Here is a 24,327-nt window from a genome sequence, read left to right as displayed (position 1 = left end):
TGAAGGGCAGAGAAGGTTTCAAAAGACACAGTCAAGAGAAGTTATCATAGCTGTTGAAGTTCTGCCAGAGGAACTTGTGACGAATTCACCTGCACCTAGTATATCAGTTCCTAAAATACTGGATTTGGCTTATGTTTAAGGGTCTGTCAGCTACTAAAGTGGCATGACTTCACTAAAAGGATCAATGAAACCATTATCATCTATTTGTCCTCAAGATGGAGATGCATCTAACATGGTATGTGTAGAATATCAATATACGTAATTCAGCTAGGCAAATCATCTCCACTGGGTAAATACATCCGTCTTTACAAAATGATGAAGTAATTTATCCTCACAACCTGAAGCACAGCCTTTAGATGTCTTCTTTGACAATTCTGAATTAATCCAAATCTATTCATCTTACAGGAAGTAGTTTGTTGTCTTGAAACATCTGTCTCGTGCCATTTGTGTAGCCCATGGCTCAATGATATTTTTGTCTCCTTATTGTGTGTTAACAATAAGCTTGTCTAATTATGTACTGTTGGTAAATAATTTACATTTTCCCTTTTAAAATGACCACCATCTGTGACTGCACCAGCTTTAAAAAAAGCTTTAAAATAAGGAATCTGCATCTCTCTTGCTTAATTGAGTGGTGATTAATCTACATGCCCCAGACTTTCCTTTTGTACACAGTATATAAATTATAGTATTTCCTAATATGTTTATCCTACAGATTGCCCAGAGAAGCTGTGGATGCCTCAACCCTAGAAGTGCTCTAGGCCAGGTTGGATGGGGCTCTGAGCAACCTGGTCTAATGGAAGGTGTCTCTGCCCATAGCAGAGGGATTGGTGCTTGATAATTTTTAAGGTCCCTTCCAACCCAAGCCATTCTTTGATTCTAAACACTTTGCAGTATTTGTGTTACACCTATTTCCTGGGTTTACTTCTAATTCTACGGGACTATGTTTTACATACATCCAAGATGAACAATTCACAGAAGTGTGACACTCTTACCATTTCTTCTCTTTTACTGTCCCTTTACCTGGTCCCTCCCAAAGTAAGAGCTGTATACCTACACTCCCAACACTAGCCGAGAAACTGCTCTTGGGATAATGCAGCTTTCAGACAAGTCATCTGCATTAGTTAGTTCGGGCTGCTTTCCTTCAACATACCGTGTGTGTACTCCCGACTCCTGTTGAAGGTAACGTGGAGACCAGCCTGGCCTCCTCTCAGGCTCCAGGATTAACTCCTAAACTTAAGAATTGAACTCGGGCCACAACGTGGGGAGCGGGACTGGCCCTCGGCTCCCTCGGGGGCCGCCCGAGACCCTACATTTTGCGGGAGCAAGGAGGCCACCTCACTCCTCAGCCGCTCCCACCCGTTGGCCGCAACCCCTCGTCGCGCCGCGGCCGTTGCGCGGGATGCGCGCCGGGATCCCACTCACGGCATCGCGGCAAGGAACGGGCGCTTTGCACCCGCCCCCGCGGGGAGCCGCGCTGGGGCAACGCAGAGGAGCTGGGAAGAATACCACACTCCTGGGAATTGTTCATCGTAGGCGCGCGGTGAAGCATAGTCACGTAGAACTGGTAGTAAAAGTAGCATATATGTGTAACACAAATACTACTAAATACTTAAAAACGTAGATCGGTTTGGGTTGGAAGGGACCTCGGAGATCATCTAGTCCCGACGTACCTGATGCGGGCAGGGACAGCTTCCACTAGAGCAGGTTGCTCAGAGCCCCATCCAGCCTCTCCTTGGACACTGTGGATGCCCGCCCCAAGGATGGGGCATCCACAGCTTCCCTGGGCAAGAGTGCCAGAGGTATTAGGAAACACTATAATTCTCATACTGCGTACAAAAGGAAAGTCTGGGGAGCATATATTAATGGCCGCCCAATTTAGGCAGGATGAGAGGCGCAGATTCCTTATTTTGAGGCTTTTTACTAAACCGTTGCAATTACAGACGATACCAGTGTTAAAAGGGAAAACGCAACGCCGGGTCGCTCACAGCCCCCGCCCCCCTTCCCCTCAGCGGGAGCGCGCGCCCGCCGCCGCCGCGCGCGGTCTGACGTCAGCGCGGGCGGGCGCGCGTGACGCGAACCCTCCCCTGCCCTCCCCGCGCCGGCCGGGCCGCGGGCGCTGATTGGCCGCCGCCTTCCCGCTTCCTCCTCGCCGCCCGAGAACCCGCCATTTTGAAAACCTTGTTGATTCCGGGAGGGAGGGAAGAGGGAGAAGGAGAGGTAAAGGGAAAGAAAGAGTGGCTGGCGGCTGTAGGGCTGCGCCGCGGCAGGGCGCGTGTGTGTCGCAGCGCCCGGACCCGTCTCGTCCAGCAGTAACTGCCGCCTTCAGCTGCTGTCGCCGCGCCTGAGGAGGGAGTCGGGGCTCGAGCTGAGGTGGGTCCCGCCGCCATGGCCGTAACGGCGCCCGAGAGCGGTCCCGCCTCGCCGCGCCCGGGCCGAGCGGGGACGGACTGTGACGAGGAGAAACGAAACGCGGTCTCCGCGCCGCCCGGCTCCCGTCCCGCCCCGGGGACGTGCCGCGTGCGGGGCGGTGGTCACCGGGGCTGCTTTCCTCGCGGCCCCTGCCCCAGGTGTTTCCTGGGTGCTACGGTGTCCTGCGGCGGGAGCGGACGGAGCGGTCCTGCGCCCGCCTAGAGGGGGAAGGCGATGGCGCCTGGGCCGCCGGCGCCACCGGGCGCTGCGCATCGCCATCGGCTGTGCCCGGGCATCCAGCGTACAAATCGGGAAGGGGAGACAGGTGTAGAGTCCTCGTCTGAAAAGCCCGAGGCGAGAGCGGGAGACCCTCTCCCGGTAAAGGTGGATCCCAGAACACTTTTTCCCTAAGCAAAACGTCGTCCCGAACCCAGATGCTCGAAAGCTAAGAAGTCTCTAACTTTCCCCCTTCCGTTCCCATTGAAAGGGAAGGAAAGACAGCTTGTAGTGCTTTTTTATTCATGCCTTTAAGTAAAAGTCAGTAATTGCTGTGAAAATGCCAGATTACTTATTACAAAAGAAACAATGGTATTAATACCCTAAAAGATACATTTTTCCCTGGTGATTTAGCCAGGAAACTTAACTTTTCCCCGTACTGTTGATAATAACTGTTAACTTATGTTTTCTGTCATTTGGAACACGACTGATCTCTGGCACCTGCTAATGCTGCATGTAAGCAGATTTAAGTGTTGCTTACTGCACCGGATCTCTTGCAGATAATACTGGCTTTAATATTACAGAAGGAAAATGGTTAATTGTATGAATTTCTGTTCCAGATCTAAATTGTGAAAATTTTTGAGAGCTAAAATTTTAAAAAATGAAACATATGGTTAGCCTGCTCTATAAGATAGACATTTTCTGTTAGTAGGGAAATGGTACATGCATAACTAAGATATTTTATTTTTAAAGTTTACATATAAGCTACTTCAGATGCTAAGACAAGACTCTTAAATATGCTTAGTATGAAGCATTTATTCTTTTTTGTTGTAGATCTGCAAATTAAAACCAGGAGGTATTTTCTTGCCCAAAGATGCAGCAGCTGTCCAGATTATGAAAGCAGTGTTAACTCTTTACTGAATTGTTGGCAACTTTTTTTTTAATGTTTCTGTTCCCATTTCCCACCTAAATAAGTAACTTGTTTAAGTTACTAGGAAACTTGCATGCATAGTTAACCATGATCAAAAATAAGTATTAAGTTTATAGCAGGGTGCAGTAAAATTGTGATATCTTAAAACACTGCAGTTTTTAATAGGTAACAGTATCAGCTGCTTTGAGTGGGTGTTTCCGAATGCTCCACAAAAGCAGCTTGAAGACTTGTGTGTGAATAGAATTTATAACCTTCTAGAGTGTTCTTAACCAGACTAGTTGCAGAATGGATGGCAACTTCCTCTGGAAAGTTGTGTGTATGCTGAACACCTTAGTGATTAGAAAATGGGAAAAAACACAGTCCCAGCACACTGCTTCTGCTGCGCAAGAAGATCATTTTTGAAAGCAAGATTCCAGTGTTTTTCATGGATGTTGTTCTATTGATGATGGTTTCCCCTGACTCTTTCTACAGAAACATACACCATGTCGTCTGTTGATTCATCAAAAGAAGATACAATGTCATCAGAAAAAACAGATGAGAAACAACCTGAAACTGAAAACAAAGCTGAGGAAAGTGAAGAAGATGAAGAAGAGGAAGAGGAGGAGGAGGAGGAGGAAGAAGAAAAGGGTATTTATTTTTCCATTGAATAAGTTGTTGTTTAATGAATGCCAAGCTGTTGAATGCAGTCTCCTGTGATTTTGGCTAATTGTACAGTTATTGAGGAGATTCCATGGTGCATCTGTCTCATGGGTCGTAATAGCTTCCCAGTAGACTATAACAGGCAATGCTAAAAACAGTGGTGCTGATTTATCTCAGAAAAGATTGAAGGAATTGCCAGCATCCTGGACTTCTATACTAGGGAGGTTTTTTTTGTTGTGTCATTTTTTTGATGATTATAGGAGGTGGTGTCCCTTATCAAATTATTTTTTGACAGTAACACTCAAAAGTGATCTGTGTTTGCAAAAGAGAAGCTTTGAAGTGTGCAGTAGTTCTGGAAACAATGCGGGTGTCTGTGCTTAACTACAGTGAGTTAATTTTCTGGGTATCCAAATGTAATTATATTGGGTCAGCAGAAATTCCTTTAGACTAATTTTGGTGATAAAAAATTGTGGCAATATGGTAGGATGAACAAGCAAGGCAAGTTTTTTGTGTGGTATGTAATCAAAGGTAGTCAAGGAGAACAAAACAAGGTGAAGGAACTACTATGTAAAAATGTTAATTTCTATTGTGACGTCTCCAGGCATGTTTTCAAAAGGAAAGCATTCATGGAAATTTGGCTGTAATGTGGAACTGTGAAAACCAAGTCACTGATGCTCTTGGGTCCTTGAAACAGATGAAGTTTGTCTTTAGGGGAGGGTAGAAAGAAGACAACATATGCTGTTTGGAAAACAGTGGAGTAATTAACATTGGATTTTCAGGAAAAAAATTCTTTTTGCTCTGGTTTTGACTATGTTCATCCAGGTTTTGAAGGTCTTTTTAGATGTTAAGGTCAGAACAGCCCATCTGTTTAGCTCTAAGGATAGTGTTACTTGAGGTCAAGTATTTTAGTACGAAATCTTTAGGTGAAGCTTTAGCTTTTTCTTTGGTGTGGTATCATTAAATTAGTGATATGTAGGGTATATGTAAAACAATCTAAATGTATTCATTAGTGAGCAGTACCAGAACCACTGGGAATAATATTCTTGTAGTATTAGTGACACTCATATTGTGCCCTGCAGGGTGCTTCTCTGTGTACCCTGGGATGTGTACTACAGTCCCACTGCACTTGTTCTTCTGCCTCTCCTGTTGAAATGGGTGGTTTCTCCAGTCCAGCAGTGGGAAACAGATCTGTGTGCAGGCATCCTGGACCCTGCTTTTGCCCATCTGGTGGTAGTGTTCTTCTTCAGAGTGCTGTGTGTCGAACTGTATGCGTACAGACTGCAGCATCCAAGGAGAATGTGCAAACAGGGTCAGTTTTGTGTCTGAAAAAGGCAGTGAAAGGAGATGGGTTTCTGAAAACTCAGAGTCCTGCAGTCTCCATCATGGTGAAGTTACCTTTAGAAAATGCCCAGTCTTGTCTTCAAGGTTACCTTGGATACAGGATCGTAGTGAAGAACTAGAGAGAGACTTCCAGTTATGTACATGCAGCTCTATAGGATCACGTTGGCTTATTAGCCAAAGGTCTGAAAGTGTCATAGTACCTGGTTATATCATCATCTGTTTTTGATTTGCTGTTTCAAAGAGTCAGTCTTGTGTTGCCTGTCACTTCAGTCAGATCTGCAATGAAGAATATTGTGTTTAAGGAAGCTGTCTTTTGCAGAGAAGAGTCTCATTGTTGAAGGAAAAAGGGAGAAGAAGAAGGTTGACCGACTGACCATGCAAGTGTCCTCATTGCAGAAGGAGCCTTTTACAATTACACCAGGTCAGCTTGACTTCTCACGTACGATTTGTGAGTGTTAGGAAAGATAATGAAAACTCTAAAAAGATGAAATTACTAATTTTTTGTAGCTGAGACCTAATTTATAAGTCATGATCCTTTTTTAAAATAATAAGGCTATTATATGAAACCCCTGTTTTATTCTTTAGCATCGATTCAAACTGTAAAAGTTACATGGTGTTTAAACTTACTTGGAGTAGGATCTTCAATACCCCACCACTATTAACAGAGGCAGGAGCAGCCAGAATAGAAAGAAATGCCAAATCCTTGTACCCTGATCTAAGTAGTATCAAGTAAGACAGGTAAGGAGCCTGTCAGGATGCCTAACTGATAGGAAAAGGCCTGCTTAATGTTTGACCTATTATAAAGTCTAATGCTATTTTTAAGGAACTTCTTCGCTTTTTAGAAAAAACAGTAGAAACTTTAAGTTATTAACATAGGTAAATATGAATGTGATGAATAGCATAAATGATTTTAATTGTTTCAGGAAAAGGACAAAAACTCTGTGAAATTGAGAGGATACAGTTCTTTCTGAGTAAAAAGAAGACAGACGAACTTAGGAACCTGCACAAACTCCTCTACAACAGGCCAGGCACTGTAAGAATTTCAGCCTTGTATATCCATTAGTTCTTATGTATTACAAATACATACAAATGTTTGTAGTCCAGATTTTTGCATTTGCTCATATGGATCTTATTTCTTAAGTGCTATTTATTACAAGCTACTTAGAAAATGGGTATTTGCAGTACCAGTTAAGTAAGCCTTCTCTTTTTAATTCCTATAAACTTTCTTCCTATATTCCTATAAAAATCCTGTGTCAGGATGAACTAAGTAAAAAGTCTCTTCAATATAGATGTGGGTGTTTTTTTGTGGTGTTTTTTTGTTGTTGTTGTTTTTTGTGGTGTGGTTTTGGTTTTTTTGTCTTTTTTTTTTTTTCTTTCTATGGCGGAATGGTGAACCCACCCCCCTTAAAAACAAAACCTAATCTTACAACCTTACAAACCTTACAAGGATGAGTTGAAAATAATTTATGGTTCACATGCGAAAAGCTGCTCACATGCAGATGGCACTCAAAATACTCCATGCATGAACACATTGCTGCTTAGCTGCTATTTTTCTCCTTGTTTGCACTAAGCAGTAGAAAGATAAAAGTGATAAAAATCACTATTAAAATTTTATATGTAACAGTTTTCCAAAGATAATTAAAATATTGTATTGTCCATTTTGTATTTTAGGATGACTCTTAAGATATAATGGCAAATCTTTCTTGGAGTGATTTATGTATCACTGATTGTGCCTTAAAATTCAAAGTAAATATGACCCATTTTCCTTGCTAATGGAGGCAAAATGTGAAATTGAGGCAGATGAAATTGTACAATTTCTATACATTTGCTGTAATTATTGGAACTTTTTAAAATATCTTTGTGTATTTTGGAGACTTGAACAGCTAGCACAGAAACCAGAAACTGAGTAGTCCTAGTACAGGTGCATGCTAGCTGTAATTTCTCAAACCACTGCTTCTGATGCAATGTTTGTTTAAATGGCGAAGACTGATCTGTTGCCACAAGTATTCAGAAAAAGAATATATCAGTATGGTTTCAGTCAAAACCATATTTAATCAGTTTTTGGGAATTCAGAATGTTATTTAATATAGTGAAGGTCAGATCTTCTCTTGTATGCATGTATTTGTATGTGCTTTTAATTGTAATTAACATTTTTAATAAAACATACCAGTACCACCTGCAAATTTTCTTTGGGTGCTGGACAAAGCTCTTTGAAAAAGGAGCTCAGCTTTGGTAAAATTATAAACTAGTGGAGAAACAGCAGGAACAGAATTTGTAGAAGTATTGAAAGCTAGTTCAAATTATTCTTGATAGTGTTATAAAGATCTCAGAAGATCGAGAGATCTGGGGTTACTTTTTGACTTTTTTTTCTTTTTTTTTTTTTTTTTTTTTGTAAAAGGATATGAAGTGAAAACAAAGACTTCAAATACATTTGTGATCTTGATGGGAGCAGTTTTCCCATTATAAGGGCTGTTGCAATGGAAGTTCCACCCAGATTGGACATCAGGTGTAATGGTAGAAGTTGTAGATTGGGTGGTACGTAAATGCAAAAATTGGTCCTACTAAATAAGGTGTTCAAAAATATACATGGTCCTATGTAGGAATTCAGAATAGCTGGAAAAGCAAATCTACTTTAGCAGATTATAGAATAAAAACCAAAATTCCCTATTTTGTAACAAATTGCATGACACAAAGCATGCAGCAGGCTTCATAACATTGTGGTTTCGCAAATCTGTAAATCATGCAGTCCATTCTAAAAGAGCTTAAAATGGCAAGTGACTTTGTCTAGTAAGTTATTAAAAGTACCACAGTCACAAGAAGTTGAACTTAATTGTTGTAGTTTGTCTGTCATGAGTAAAGGCATAATCCTTGTAGGTTATAACTTAAAAGGTGTAGCTTTGTCAACAGAAAGCTAAATGCTGGAACAGATTTTTCTTGTGTGAGAGGTTAAAAATTGTAGTCGGATGAAATCTTTTAAACTGCTTGCAATGAAAAGTAATCTGTGTGCTCTGTTCTAGGTTGCATCCCTAAAGAAGAATGTGGGTCAGTTCAGTGGATTTCCTTTTGAAAAAGGAAGTGACCAATATAAAAAGAAGGAAGAAATGTTAAAAAAGTAATGATCTCTTGATACTTAACAAAGCTTAATTCATGCACTTTATTTTCTCTTTTTTTTTTTTTTTCCAAAATTTTACTTGAGATTAAACTATAAGCCAGGTGGCTGTTTACTAGAGCTCTAAATTATTTTTTTTAGTTCATTTTAATCACACAAACTGGTCTCTTAAGACAGTTTGAAATGTATTAAGAGTTAAATTGTGAACGTTTTATTCACAATTCCTACCTTACTGACTTTAACTATTGCATGCTAACTAGCAGATTCTTCTGCCAAGTGAGAGGAAAGCATTATTTCCCCAGGGCACGCGTAGTGTTGTGAACACATTGTACTTTATTCATGGGGCAAAACTGCATCCTTCTATGCCTCAAAACCTTCCTCCTTCAGAATCAAAGCCATTTCTGCTTATTATATATTAAACATACTAGAAATCCTGTAGTAACTAGTCTCACAATTTTTTTTTATTTCTTTTCTACTGTCTCCCTTCATAAGCTGCTTTTCCATCAACAGGAGAAGCTGCTGCTCCTTAGTTTTGGCTAGACTGAAAGGTTTTAAAATGCCCTTGCATAACATTTACTCAATATATTCTAAAGCTGGGGGGTTTTTTAGTGCCTGTTTGTTGATAGTGGAAAGACTTCTCGAACTTGGAATTTTCAAATTTTTCTTCTTCAGATAAGCAGTTTTCCAGGAGTACAGTTTGTTAAATACATGGAAATCCAGAAGAACAACTCTCTATCCTGATGGGAGTTTTGACTGTTTCCCATGGGTTTAATTGTATAATTCCCCTTATAAAAAAGAGGTTGCAAAATAAAGTAATTCTGCACTTTTTTTTTCATGTCTTCCACATGAAACAACTGCTAATTTAGTCTTCAGCAAATATTCTGAAACCTGGTTGTGTTGAGTTGCATATGAAGGTGAAGAGCCCCATGTGCATGTGTTACTGTGGTACTTCTGCTGCAGTTCGTAGCTGTGTGTGGAACACAAACTGTTGATCAGTTCGTTAATTTGTTCTGCCTCTGGTTGATTTCTGCCCAGACCTTACACTTGCATGTCATATTTTAACAGCATTGAACAAGATGAACAATGGTCAACAGGAAAACCTTACTATTCAGGCTACAGATCATAAAGCATGTAATACTTTTTTTACTATAATTCCTTAACTTTTTTAAAGTATTTTCGTATACAGACATAAAGATTTGGGAATTGTTTTATTTTGCTTTATGTAACACAGTGGTGATTCTTTGCTTAACTATAGATGAGACTGGAAGTGTAGTTGACTGTGCATATGTATTGTCAGGTGGCAGACACAAACCAGACAGCAGCTTCTAGCAGTCGTATGCTGACTGTTTAAGATGTGATACTGAATTTTTTTTTTTTTTTTCCCTGTAGATTTAGAAATGCAATGTTGAAAAGTATCTGTGAAGTTCTTGACTTGGAAAGATCAGGAGTTAATAGTGAGCTCGTAACCAGAATATTAAACTTCCTAATGCATCCAAAATCTTCAGGCAAGGTGAGATGCAGGTTGTTCTGCTTGCTTTTATAGCTCTGTTCTGATGGAGCATGCATCTGTTCTCTGTTGCTCATTGTTTGCTTGTTTCCAGTGATAATACAATTACTGTTCTAACTTACTGAAGTAGGAATGTCTTCTTAAAAGAAAATAGTTCTTCTACTGCAGGCATCCATAATGGGGTGAGGACTTAAATAGAAATTCTGTTTATATGTGTGCCCATTACACAATATTAGTGCACTGGTGCATTAGTGTGAGTTCAACAAGTGGAATTAATTAGGATATCTATTCTGAAATACCAGTTAGCCTTGGCTTTGTGGGTGGAAGAGAATAGACATGAAAGGACAGGAAAATCAAGTGTCAGATGTTACCTGTGTTTGCTGTATTTGGCAAATATATGTTATCACATTCGAACATCACCAAATGGAATTGTTGCAGCGTACAAAAACTTGGATTTAGCCAGTGTGCTAGATTCAGAGTGCGAAGAATGCTAAACTCTGTTGTTAATCTTCTTGGACTTTTCCGTTTTTAATCTAAAAGTAATATTAAAATAGTTGCACTGTTGCTCAGGAAATTACATTTATTCCCAACAAACACTGGGAAGTGATGTGAATAAGGAGTTGGCATGCTGCTTTAAGGACAGAGGTACTGAGTTACAGCAAAATGCAGGTTTGCATAAGACATGACAAAATTCTTTCCTCTAAGTCTTCTGAGTTGTCAGCTGACTTGTTACCAAAAAAAAAAAAGCTTGTTTTATGGATTGGTCAGTTAAAAAAAACAATCTAGAAGTAACTTTTCTTGCTTCCCTTCACTAACACATAGTCTTTGAAGATTTGTTTGCTTAGGGAAAGCGTGCACTTAACCTAGAACTGAAATTCATTTTCTCATCTCTGTCTCAATAGTGGATATTTGCTTACTGCAAAATATTATGACTTAAGCATACATAAAGTAGTCCTGGGTTGTGTTAAGACAGCTCTATATTTTTTAATGTTCTTTCATGTGATTTGAAAGAATTTATCTTTCTACACTTTTGTATTCCTACTTGGATTCCTGCTTGTCTCTCAGCCATTGCCAAAGTCCAAAAAACCACAAAGCAAAGGTGGTAAAAAAGAGCGCAGTAGCTCTGGAACAACAAGAAAAGCAAAACGCACCAAGTGCCCAGAGATCTTGTCAGATGAATCCAGTAGTGAAGAAGATGAAAAAAAGGAAAAGGATGAGTCTTCAGAAGAAAAAGAAAGTGAAGATGAGGTAATGAGTTGTTTTGATTGTTTTTCAACATTGTCATTGCTATCAACTGGTAACTACTGGAACAGAGTTGGGGAGTAAGTGATGTTTAAAATAAAAGAAAAGGGGAGACACCTGCAATTTATGAGGTTTTCTTAAATTCTTAGTGTGTTGAATTTAGAGAATTATTTAGATAAAAGGCAAAAGTTCTGGTTCTTGGGTGTATGTATGCACCTTATAAAACCATTTGCTATGTTGTTCTGTTGTGTCATTTTGGGGAAGCCAGGATTGCTAGTGTAGTTGATTGTATTTCTTATATCATCTTGTGATGTCTTCATTTTAATTTCATAATGCAGTGTTTGATTTGATAACTAGGACTTAACTTTGAATTCAGTAGGAGTCACCGACCTACCTGACTGCATTGGTTTGGGATCTTGTTTCCATATTCCTCCTGAATTGTGTCTTAATCTCTCTCTTCGGGTTTTGTGTCTTAAAGTAAGCAACATAGTAGACAGCCTCAGAAAGACCTCTGCGATCTCTCAAGTGGCTTAATCTCACTGTATTTTGTGTTTTCTTTAAAACTTTTTGCATACTAGGCAAGAAACATTAAATAATGGAATAGTTTGGGCTGGAAGGAACCTTTTAAAGGTCATCTAGTCCAATCCTCCTGCAATGAGCAGGGACATCTTCAACTGAATCAGATTGCTTTGTTCAACCTAGCCGGGAATGTTTCCAGGGATGGGCATTCACCACCCCTCTGGGCAACCTGTTTCAGTGTTTCACCACTCGCATTATGAAATAAATTCTTCCTTATTTCTCCTCTAAAGCAACCCTCCTTCGGTTTAAAACCATTACTCGTTGTCGGACCCCTGCAACAACGAAGTGCAATTATTCAAACTGCTGGTATCCAAGAAAGTTCTTTATGGAAGCTGTGGAACTCTTGGCTGTAATATAAGGCCACTGTTTACTTGGGTTACATTCTGTCTGTTGAAATGGAAGTGTGACAGGCTGTTAGGTTAATAGCTGGGGCTATAGGAAATAGTAGCAATCTTTTGTTGAAAGGCAAATAATGTAATTTAACAGTTTGTTTTGTTAGGGTCATTTTGATAGATGTTGGGTTTAATGTAAAAAGATGGTTCAAGGAAATTCCTATGTGTCCTTGAAGCAACCTTAATTCTTACAGTGCCTTTTTCTTTCCTTGTAAACGGCAAACTGAAAGAAGGCTGAAATACTAAAAGTTGACGTTTGTTAATTTCTTCAGGAAAACAGAGTTTCTACTGTGAGGAGAAGAATATCTTTCAGACAAAGGAATTGTCTTTTTTCCAAGAACTCAGTTATTAAAAAAAAAAACTCACCAAAACACTACAAAGCCAGAAATCTAAAACCCTCCAAACAAAATTCTAACAAACAAAAAGGCATAGCAGTAAACTCCATTGATCTAAGTGGGTCATCTTTGCCTTTATTCAGAAGGTAGGAGTTAGGTATGTCTGCAATGGCGGAGTGGACTGAAGTCTTCAGAAACTGAGGTTTAGGTATATGGAATAAAACTTAATTATTACAGAAGCACTGGTTTGTCAGATTGGTTTGAAAATAGGACCTGGTGAAATGGAAAATGTCTGTTTGTACAGCTGTAAGATTGCAGCATTCTTTGAAAGCTTTTGATATATTACAGGTAGAAGGATGTAGGCAGTGTATCTGTCTTGCTGCACCAGCTGTGTTGGAAACTTAGGCATGGAGTGGCTGGAGTAAATTGTCCTCAGAGTAGAAAATTTTCCTTTATGGAAAAGAGGTATACATTGTTCAAATAATACCCATTACTTTAATTTTCTGATTTTCTTTTTGTAGCCCCCTAGAAAAGCATCGAAAAGAGAAAAGTCTAAGAAGGTGACTTCTAAAGCCAAGAAAGCTGTGAAAGGTGCAAATGTCAAGAAGGCAGACAGCAGCACTACTAAGAAAAACCAGAACAGTTCTAGAAAAGGTAAATGCTTTAAATCTTTCATCATGTATTGCCTTGTAGCTTAACTGGCAGGCTTATTAGAAAGCAAGCTTTTGCACCTTATTGTGAAAGAAAATGGAATTTGGTAAATTGTTGGTTTTCTACTTGATGTTTCTTTCCTTGAAACAGCATTTAATAAAACAACCCGTTGATTTGGGTGTATTTAATGTATTTCCTGCTATGTGCACATGTACAGTTTTTATTTGCATGTGAACTGAAAGTATCAGCCAAGCTCTCCATTTTGCTGGAAGAACGTTAGTGAAGTTCTGTTTGGGCCTCTATAGCAGCTTTATGCAAATCTTGTAATTGATCCAGTGGTGTGTATCCTGTGTGCTTGTCTCTGGTTCAGCAGCTTGATAGAGGTTTTTTGTTAAGAGAGAATGGTTTCTCCATGCATCCTTCTGCAGTTGGCTTTCTCCAGTATCACGATGTACACGAAGGATATACAGACACTGAGTTTCTTAATAGTTCTGTAAAGATTACAGTAGTGAAGGAGGGGACAGTGGTGTCTTGCCAAGCACCTTTGCCAAAAAGGGCCTGGGCAGGGACAGATGGCTCTTGCAGACAGCTCATTGAGGCTGTTCAGCAGTGGGCACTCCTGATAAGGAACACCGACAGCACTCGGGGCTTTTGCAGGGAGCGTGGGGCTAGCGGCTCGGGGAAGTGACTGGTGCCCTGTCCAGCACCTGTGAGCTGGCCTCAGAGCAGTGTCCAGCTGTGGGCTCCCTGGGGCAAGGCAGGCATGGACATCATAGAGTTGAGTCCAGTGGAGGGGCACCAAGATGGTGAGGGGCTGGAGCACAGGGTGGAGGAGGGAAGGCAGAGAGAGCTGGGCCCATTCAGCCTACGGAAGAGACGGATGAAGGGGAATCATCCTGCAGTCTGCAACTCCCAAATGGGAGACTCTGGGGAAGGCAGGGCTGGGTTCTGCTTGGACGTGACAGGCACAAGTTGCCACCAGGGAAACTGCAGTTCTTTGTTAGAGGAAGAAACTTCACCATGGGGGTGGTCACAGAAATGGGGGCCTGGAGGAGCAGTGGAATCCCCACTGGTGGAGATGTTTGGACATCAGTCTGGCAGGAGCCCAAGTAACCAGCTCCATGTTGGCCTTGTTCCAAGTAGCAGCTTTGGTACCAGATGATTTCCAGAGGTCCTTTCCCACCTTAAATTCTCTGACACTCTGATAGTAGCCAAAGCTGTCAAAATTGTAGTCTGAGTTACTAATGCAGGTTTTTATCCATACTCCAGAAGTACTTTGTTTAATGCTGGCACTGGCATATGCGTGCTACAGCACAAGCATCAGGTTAGATTAGTTAACCCTTCTTGTCAGTGCTTTGCAAAAGGGTGTGCGTAAATTATGCTAAATTTCTTTCTTGGCCTTATTTCACAGCAAAGTAACTGGCCTGTGCTGAACTCAGTGTATTTTCAGTTTGACTTCTAAATGTGGCTGAATTGTGTGTACACCTTATCTTGCCGTCAGCATATATATGTATTTATATACACAAATGTTATATATGGATTTTTCCTGTAAATTACATAATATATTCATAATATCTTATTTACTTCTCCTGCATTTTTGTTTCCAATTTATGTTTGCAGTACAAAAATCAAAACATTAAGCAGGTCATTCTGTAATGTCATGATCTAGTTTGTTTGGTACCTGCTCTGAATTTTATCTTGTTGGCAGTAGAGGAACTGAGTGGATGTTTGAATCATTCAGTCTAGTGCCTTTTCTGCTGGAAAAGATTGTAGGAGTGTCCTGTGCTCCTTCACTTAATTTCATTTACAAAGTTCTCCTTATTTGTTTTCAAGGTGTTTCTGATAGTAAGTTTGCGAAATTACAAGACCCTAGTGTATGGCACTGCTAGGGAAAAAAAGAAACACGAACTCCTTTTTAAAGGAAGTAATTGCTTTTTTTATTTTCTTAGCACCGTAATACCTGAATTAAAATTGTAATAAGTCTTCTTCATTAGTTTGAAAGATTAAATTAGTCCCATACTTTTTAGAGTTCTTGTTGATTTGTAAACTGATGGTTCATCAATAATTACAAAAATTAATTAGTAAATGTAATACTGATAGCATTAGCTTTGTTTTTAAATGGATGGTCTAGCAAGAGGTCTATTTAAAAGGAAAACATATGTATTGGATGTTTGTGGAAAGTTCTGGTGGCTTCTGTTTTTAAGGAAGAAAACAGAGAAACTGAAAACCTATTACAATCCAAATTGTTCTTCATTAATATTTAGAAAGCGAGTCTGAGGATAGTTCAGATGATGAACCTTTAATAAAAAAACTGAAGAAACCACCCACGGATGAAGAACTGAAAGAAACTGTCAAGAATTTGTTGGCCAATGCCAACTTGGAGGAGGTTACAATGAAACAAATATGCAAGGAGGTAAGTAAAGACAATTTTGCAGTCTCTTTATAGGTACTGGATTGTTTGTGAACTGACTTTTATTATAATTTCAGAAATGGAGGCTTGTACTCTGCACTGTTGTTCAGAAACTAAATAGTTTTGCATTGGTTTATTTACTTGTTAATAGCTATAATAGTGAGGGCTTTAATCTTTAGAGATGCAACACTGATATCAGCATTAAAAGGGAAGTACTAAAATTAGCTGCCTGGGCAGTATTACCTCCAGACCAAGTGCCACTTGTGACAGTGAAAATATCTGACATGTTTCAACAATGCAGCAGCATTGTTGCTATCTATGGGGGAGAGTTGTGTCCTGTGCTCTGTTCATTTCTGCTGCTCACCTTGCACACTCACTCTTCCTGCTTTCTCTTTGGAAGTCCATTCAGCTGTTGCCTATCAGCGTTTATCAGAATAGTTCTCAGCTGAGTTAGTGAGTTGAATCAATTCAGCAAGAAATCCATTAATTGTCAGAACAGGTGGGAACTATGTGGCCAGAGAAGGGAAAGGTGGGGAAAAGTGACCGAAACACAAACAATACAGTTACCTTGATATTTTCTGGTTAACTCATATGTTTGGTTTTCCTGATAATTTCAAGAAGTTGTCTTGAGAATACTAAACTAGAAGTTATGAGAAAACTGTATGTAACTTCTTTTCATATTTATAGTCGTTCTATAAGTCTGAAATTTGGTACGCTGAAATAAAATGGTCTGAATTGGTTATCAGTGTTGGCATCTGTTTTTTGTTTGTTGGGTCCTCTCCCACCCTGTTAACCAAAGAGGAGTTATACAATAGCACTCAAATATGTTGACTCTTCTGTTAGTCTCTTGAAATGATCGCAGTTTTACTTATTATCAAATACCAAGGCTTATTTATTTTGCATGAATTGTTTAGCTTCCTACACTAATGCAGGGCTATCTGACTGCTTAAGAGAACATTTAAAACAAAAATTGGAGAATCCTTACTTGTGTGACACAGCAAGCTAGGCATTTCAGTTTGTTGATGTGAAAAATTATAGTTCCAGTTTGGTCAGTGACCAAACATAAAGGAGTACATGCATTTAGATATTTATGTGGTTGAAATTAAGACAGGAAAATAAGCTTGTGTCTTTCCCTAATTAACATAGGGCAATTTTGGCAGTTGTAGTACTAGAAGTACCAACATCAGTTTTTGCCCTAATTTCATTTAAGCTTTTTCTATTCATACAATCCACTGAATGATAGTAATTTGAGGTTTGTTTTTGTTTTTGTTTTTTTTACTTTTTTTAGGTGTATGAAAAATATCCTAGTTATGATCTATCTGACAGAAAAGACTTCATTAAAAAAACAGTCAAAGAGGTAAAGACTTTATCATTTAGAAGATATTCTGGGTTGGGGTGGCTTCTTTTTTTTTTTTTTTTTCCCAGCCTGGTGTGGCACCCTCTTACACCAGTTTTAATAGTTTCTTGTATAATATTGAAAGTTTAGTGCTCCCCTAAACCTTTGATGTTAAGGGTTTTTTTCCCTTGTTTTTCCCTCTTTAAAAAAGTAATCGCTTCAGATTCTTTTCTTAGCATGCCACTACTACTCTTATGCATTTCTTTGGTGAGCATGACTAGAGTTAACGTTATCATAGTTTTTAACATAGTTTTTAGACTTGTACTGTAAAAAGCTTTAAATTGCTTTAAATTACAACCTTGGCTGCAAGATGCACTCTACTTCAGGCACTGATCACGTACATTCATAGACAACAATGCATGAAGCTGTACAAGCTTTGCAGACCTGTCGGCTGAGGCAAAAGGGAATAAAGACAGATGCTTTTCTCTATGTGCTCCTGGTAGTTCGCTTATCTACTGTACTTTGGACAGAGAGTTTATTGTCCAATCTGAGGTTCGTAATTTGTAAAAAAAAAATCAGGTTTCATTACTTTTGCTTGCCCTGAAACTAAAAATGGAACCAGAGAAGTGTGGTTCACTTAATGGAGTTAATCAAGTTACTTCATTTTCTTGTGACTTCACTCAGAGATGTTCATACGTGACTATCCAGAATTGCTGTGTCTATGTCTTGTGCATACTTGTGTCACTATGAGCAAAGACATGAGAAAGCAATTTGTCTGCTCCAGGAATGTTTTGGGGGTTTTTATGACAGTAAAAAGAGAGTGTATTTTCATGATAATGTGATACAAAAGGAGAGGTTATATGTTATTAAATTGAGAAAAAGGAGAAAACTAATACACTTCTCTTTTCAGTTGATTTCATGATCTGATTTGACTATGGGAAATGAAGATTCCTGGGTTTATGTTTCCATGAATTTGAAGATCTGATAGGCACCAGCAAAAGGAATGTGTCTTACCCTTGTGGTATTTAGTCAGAGCTAATTCTTCTGATTTAATGTTAAGAGTGTTAATGTAAATTGCTTTGTGTGGTTTTGTTTTGTTTTGTTTTGTTTTTAAACAGAACTGCATTTGATGCAAATTTTAGTTGAACATACTTAAGTTTCATGCATGGCAATAAATGTTCCCTTTTTTATAGTTTTGTACATTTTGAATTGTGTTGTGTAACTAGATTGATTAGAGCCATTGTAGCTTTTTAGTGTGGATTACCGTCATACAGGAGATTTTAAAATCGACTAAGATGAAAGCTGCTTATCTACACATAAACATGCAGAGACTGGAATATTGCAGTATTGGTTACAAAGATATTTTGAATACATATTAATTCTGACAATGAGAAGAGTTACATATTAATCTCGTTTATATTCTGATACAGTCTACAGAAACAGATTTACTCTGAATCTAGATTACAGTCTTGCATGTGTAGGCACTGAAAGAACTATAACAGCATGGTAACTAATTGGCATATAGATGTTATTTTTGTACTTTTAAAAGGCTTTTTGTTGTGTATATAAAGTTATTTCAAATTTCTTTTGTGCAAATCAGTTTTTTAATCTTGATATCTTTGAATTTATGACATGAAATGTCAGTGTGAGGCAGTGATAACAATGATGTGCAGAAGTTTCATGAAAATGAGCTGAGGTTTCATCATTTGTTTCATTCTTACCTTGTACAGAAACTAAACTGTAGCTTTATACCTGTAGTTTAACTTTATACAAAGACTACAGACATTGTTTCAATGTCTTGGATGTAGTAAATAAAATCCCTCTAAAGGCAATAGGAAAATTTCTAAAGTTCACTTTGCAAAATATCTTCTATCTTGGTGTCTTGACCTGATGGCCTAGCATCTCAGAAGTAGGTATCCAAGATATACAGCTGGAGGCTTGGTAGCTTAGGAAATCCACAGTAGGACTTCCAAATCAAGCAGCACTGATGTGAATGTGTGTTTAACCTCTCTTCGGTGTGGGAAGGCTTTTCTGAACCTGAACTTCGTTTCCTCAGCATGGCCAATGGTACTTTTAAGCCTGCAGTCTTGAAGTTTGGCTAGCAGCTTGTAGGTCAAAGCAAACTCTTTGCATACATTTTTCTTTGGATTTTCTCCATATTCCTTGTTTCTAATATGGGAAGTCCTACGCTTAAAATCATGAAACTAAGAGCTGCCCAAGTGTGGGCTGCCATTCACACCATGAGCACAGAATCCCTCTGACTAGTATTGCAGAAAGACAAGGCGTATTTTTTTGGATTTTATTATTGTACAGTTGAGAAGTAAGGGTTCATAAACTATCTAAATTCTGAAAATGTTCAGCCAGTTAGACTGTTGATCTTACACACACGCTTTTGAATTTCTTTGTGTGTAATCATTTGTAATAAGGCCGAATGTAATGGGGATTTTTTTGTATTCAATAAATGTCTTTCATAAAAATGTAAATCAGTTTTAATCTAACATTTGCATACATGTATAGTAAAAAACAAACAAACATATAGAGAAACAAGGTTGTTTCTCTTTATCTCATCTGTTAGAAAATATTGGCTTCTCTACTTCAGAAGACACTATTGCTGAAATGTATGTCCTTACACCAGGATTTTATATCTTCTGTGAGGTTGATTTGTGTTTTGTTTTGGTTTTTGGGGGGATTTCCTATGAACTGTCTTAGCAGAAAGAATACTTTCTACTTTGCAATTAAGAGCATCAAAAAATTCCCACTCAGTCTTAAGAGCAGAAAGCTACTTGGATTAAGTTTTGATGTTTTACAAATTCTTGAACTGCCTTTTGATTTTCATGTAAATGTACTAGCCAATTTTAATTATATGGGTCAAGAAGTGTTTTTAAGATTCACAACTCCAAAGTGCAAACATTTTTAGTAGTTTAAATTCTAATGAAAATTTAGAAAAGGATAGCATACTTCTATTTATTGTGTATGTGCATTAGTTGCCACTTTAGAATTGCACAGATGCAGTGGAAATGAACCTGACATCCTTCAAATGCTGTGTTTGAATCTCTTAACTCAGTGTTAGTCCTCAGAGAGCAAATGCCTGTTTCCTTGCTAATCCATACCAGTCTGGTTGCAGCTGATACAGGATTCCAGTTCTTTCCGCAGCTGGGAGAAAGGCTGCAAGAGAGTACTAAAAGTTAAATAAAATGTCCTGCTTATCCTGTTGGTGTTGGATTAGAAGCACAACTGATCAAGGATCTAAATCCTGTTCACAGAGTCTCAAAAAATAGAAATGCCTTAACTGGATAAAAGATAACTGAATTGTTCAGGTATGTACCTTCCAGATGCTTAAGGTAATGCCTTGATCATTGTATTCTAGAGAAAAATAGTCCTAATATCTTGATTATCTTGATTTGATTCTTTCCAGCATAATTCCTACAATCCAATGTACTGCTTCCTCTTCAGTTAGGTTTTTCGTATTCAGTATTTTGGTAGGTGAGTTGCAAATCCACAAGTTAGATCTGAACGATTTGCAGGTGTATAAACAGCTGTTCTTAGGAGCACTTGTGGCAACAGTGTATGGAGCCTGTAGGAGAAGGAACACGGAGAGGGCTAGGTGGGAAGGAGGTCAGCAGTTTGGATTGAAAAGGGGTTACATGCATTTAGAGTTAGGTGGTATCAGGGGTTGGCACAGTTTTGTTTTCTGGTTTTAGAGAAATGTGAAATGTTTTTCCCTACCATGACTGTAGAGTGGTTTTGGGGGGGAGGACAGGGACCTACAAAAAAGCTGGCTGGGATATTGGCAGCTAGGGTGACCAATGGGAAATGTCAATGCGACTTTGGAGGGAATATTTAAAACTAATCTGCTGCAGATTGGTCACGCTCTTGCTTTGGAATCAGCCATGAGGTAACATCATGGGCAGTGGGTGAGCCCAGGTCGGGCCCTACTGCCCCTCTGGGTGCCCGGGCTGGGCCCAGCCGGGCTTCTGAGGGCCGCTGCCAGCACAGGGAGCAGCCTGGGCCGGCTGAGCCCCTTTCCCCTGCTGCTGGCAGGGAGAGGGGCAGCTGCAGCTCGGCAGTGCTGACCACGTGCTTGGGACTGCAGCAGAAGGGGCCAAAACATGGCCCAGCTTAATCACTGCTGGCAGCAGAGAGGGAAAGCCTGCAGCTTAATAACAACTTTAACCTGAGCCGCCCTGGATGAGACTGAGGGGTGGAAAAAAGGACGTCTACCAACTTCCTCCATCAGCACAGCTTTGCATTTCCTTCAGTCTCCTGCAGCCCAGGTCGTGCAGGTGGCCCTTGCAGGCCCGGTAGAATTTAACCGTTTCCTAGCAACACAGAGCTTTTAAAGCACAACTCTTCCTTGAGAGAAAGAAGAAAGAAAACAGAGGATACGTAGAACAGACACTGAATGAAGTCAGATTAGAAGTGAAAGAACTAATAATATTGGAATAGGATTGAAGAAGTGGACATTTTTAACCGGACTTCTCAGGTAAACTATGGAGAAATGAACTGTCCTGCGGCATCTTAGTGTTGCTGGGTAGAATGCTAATTCTAATCAAAATTGAGGACTGATGTAAGTGAGATTTATTTGGGAACTTTAAAGCCTCTGCTCCTGGGTTAAAAGGAAGTCTCAGCCTTTGAGACAGATGATTTTAGACTAGAAGAAGTATTTGTAAATAGTACCCCAGGTAAACTGAGAAGCTTTGCTGATAGAACATCAGTCTGTGAAAACTCCAGGCAGCAGCACATGTGTGACATTCAGAGCACTGGACTATTTTGTCTTGTGGCAAACATCTTCATAAAAAAAAACCTTAGAGAGACTCTTCTCCTAAAGTAATGAGTGGTTATGTCTAAATAGTGAAACTGACTGAAAATCTGAAGTTGTGTCTTTCCATGTTGTTTAATAAGAAAGTTAATAGTTTGTAAGAGGAGAGAAGGGTGTTTTAAAGTGTCATTCTGTTTTAGTTTAGGTTTTTTCTGGGTTTTTTTTTTTTTCATTCTTTTAGTGTGTGTTAATAAAACTATTTTTTGTTCATTTTTAAGCTTAAGCCTGCTTTGTTTTTTTCTCCTAATCTCTCCCTCCCACAGAAAGAGAATAAATACTAAATCCCCTACAGGTGGTAACCCAGGGTAGAGTGGTCAGCCATGTCTAACCAAGATGAAATTACAAAGACACAGCTGTAAATTCCATCCCACTTTTTTCCAGAAGCTCTAGACTAACAAACTTCTTGGACTACAGGGTCTGTGGTCTTTCTATGTTACCCTGTTGCAAGGCACATGACAAAGCAAGATCTAAAAATTGTATGAGTTTACATTAGCCACTGCTAAGCTGCTAAGCTTGAAAATAACCCTTTTGGAGGCCAGTATTTAATCTGGACAAATAAAGCCCCTGGCTGTCAGCATAGTGATTCTAGTAAAGATGATTACTAGCTCTTCTGTTTCAGAGGGAGGGTGCTTCATGACCACTTGGGCAGATTTAATCTTCCTTGTTTTCAAATCAGAAAGTCGACTATAATACTGTAGCTTCAACTGGACTAGATGAAAACAGTCCTGAGATTACTTCTGATGTTTATTATTTAGAGAGTGGAAAAATCTGTAAGATACCAGAATACTGTGTGCAAACTTGCAATAAGGAATTTAGTAAAATCAATATTCCAGTTGCTGAGAAACGAAACATCTTGAATGCTGACAGGTGTGTTGTTCTCGTTCTGCAAAGAAATGTTGATCCTGCCTTAAAATTCAGGAGTATTAAAGCAAGATGCTGGAAATTACGGATCTAAAGGTTTATTCTTGACTTGCAGAAGAAGCGGGCTGACAGGAATCATACAGGTTAACAAAAGCAGAAGCAGTATCCAGTGGGATGGAATATCTCCACTGGACAGTGAGGGTGGAGACAGTGGTGTCTTGCCAAGCACCTTTGCCAAAAAGGGCCTGGGCAGGGGCAGATGGCTCTTGCAGACAGCTCATTGAGGCTGTTCAGCAGTGGGCACTCCTGATAAGGAACACCGACAGCACTCGGGGCTCTTGCAGAGAGCGTGGGGCCAGCGGCTCGGGGAAGTGACTGGTGCCCTGTCCAGCACCTGTGAGCTGGCCTCAGAGCAGTGTCCAGCTGTGGGCTCCCTGGGGCAAGGCAGGCATGGACATCATAGAGTTGAGTCCAGTGGAGGGGCACCAAGTTGGTGAGGGGCTGGAAGGGGAATCATCCTGCAGTCTGCAACTCCCAAATGGGAGACTGGGGAAGGCAGGGCTGGGTTCTGCTTGGACGTGACAGGCACAAGTTGCCACCAGGGAAACTGCAGTTCTTTGTTAGGGGAAGAAACTTCACCATGGGGGTGGTCACAGAAATGGGGGCCTGGAAGAGCAGTGGAATCCCCATTGGTGGAGATGTTTGGACATCAGTCTGGCAGGAGCCCAAGTAACCAGCTCCATGTTGGCCTTGTTCCAAGTAGCAGCTTTGGTACCAGATGATCTCCAGAGTTTCTGGATGTAAGAGGATGGCAGTATGATGTAACTTGCCCTGGCTTTTCACTTGGTCTCATCCACTGGACTGCACTATTTCACTTATTTCTGATCTAAGTGTTGAACAACTGGGACAAAACAAAAAAAGTACCCTCTGGGTTTTTTGAAGGATTGTAATTTTTATGGGGAGTATGATGAAATCTGTTCATTTGTACATTATGTTAAAGACCAGGATTTCATTTCTATTTTAAAGCATGTTTTTCTTAAAATTAAGCTATCATTTTTCAAAAGCAGTATCAGGTGTAATGAGTTGGCATTTGGAGAACAAAACACATCTTCAGGATACAAACTTTGAACTGCTTATCAATTAGGACAGGGTTAGGTGACTCTTGTCCCCAGTAATGCTTCCACTGGTTCAGGCTGACACATGGGTGAAATAACTTTCAAAGCAATAAGAGTATTTTTCTCTGAAGGCAGCTGCTATCAGACTAAAGGAACACCTAACCTCCTTTTCAGAAGAACCATGTAGATAAGTGTCACTAGAATTTGTCATCGCATTTTAAATGTTTTGAGTATGTAGTCAAGCTTGCACCTGCTTATAATGGTCTGTGCTAGTAGGAACCTTTCAGGACCACAATCCTACAACGTGTTCTCACTACTATTATTCCATGAAAAGCATTAAATGGTTATTTGCTGATATTTTAAAATTATGGGGCATGCTTCTATACAATTATAACTAGCTTAAATTTCTTCTAGCCTAAGGAAAATAACACAAAT

At 39.6% G+C, this 24,327-nt stretch overlaps 1 protein-coding gene across 1 annotated transcript; it reads left to right on the top strand.

Annotated features, from left to right (window-relative positions):
* Window positions 1-2,155: 2,155 nt before the first annotated feature.
* On the top strand, window positions 2,156-19,638 carry DEK (DEK proto-oncogene). The gene is made up of 11 exons (XM_040082530.2): window positions 2,156-2,370; window positions 4,028-4,183; window positions 5,856-5,957; window positions 6,460-6,569; window positions 8,554-8,648; window positions 10,035-10,155; window positions 11,218-11,400; window positions 13,222-13,354; window positions 15,616-15,764; window positions 17,050-17,118; window positions 18,008-19,638. Exons 2-11 carry the CDS (start codon window positions 4,039-4,041, stop codon window positions 18,017-18,019), a joined length of 1,119 nt encoding a protein of 372 aa, XP_039938464.1. The 5' UTR covers window positions 2,156-2,370; window positions 4,028-4,038; the 3' UTR covers window positions 18,020-19,638.
* The last annotated feature ends 4,689 nt before the right edge of the window (window positions 19,639-24,327 follow it).

Source organism: Hirundo rustica, chromosome 1 (assembly GCF_015227805.2).
Source record: "Hirundo rustica isolate bHirRus1 chromosome 1, bHirRus1.pri.v3, whole genome shotgun sequence".
Lineage (NCBI taxonomy): Eukaryota > Metazoa > Chordata > Aves > Passeriformes > Hirundinidae > Hirundo > Hirundo rustica.
The sequence above is the reverse complement of the archived record's forward strand: the minus strand, read 5'-3'. Positions and strand labels throughout refer to the sequence as shown.

Bases quoted from the DNA above. Each gene is read 5' to 3' on its own strand.
- DEK (XM_040082530.2), top strand. From the start codon at position 4,039: ATGTCGTCTGTTGATTCATCAAAAGAAGATACAATGTCATCAGAAAAA. The intron at 5,958-6,459 runs GTCAGCTTGACT...TAATTGTTTCAG, and splicing joins GCCTTTTACAATTACACCAG to GAAAAGGACAAAAACTCTGT. The intron at 10,156-11,217 runs GTGAGATGCAGG...CTTGTCTCTCAG, and splicing joins ATCCAAAATCTTCAGGCAAG to CCATTGCCAAAGTCCAAAAA.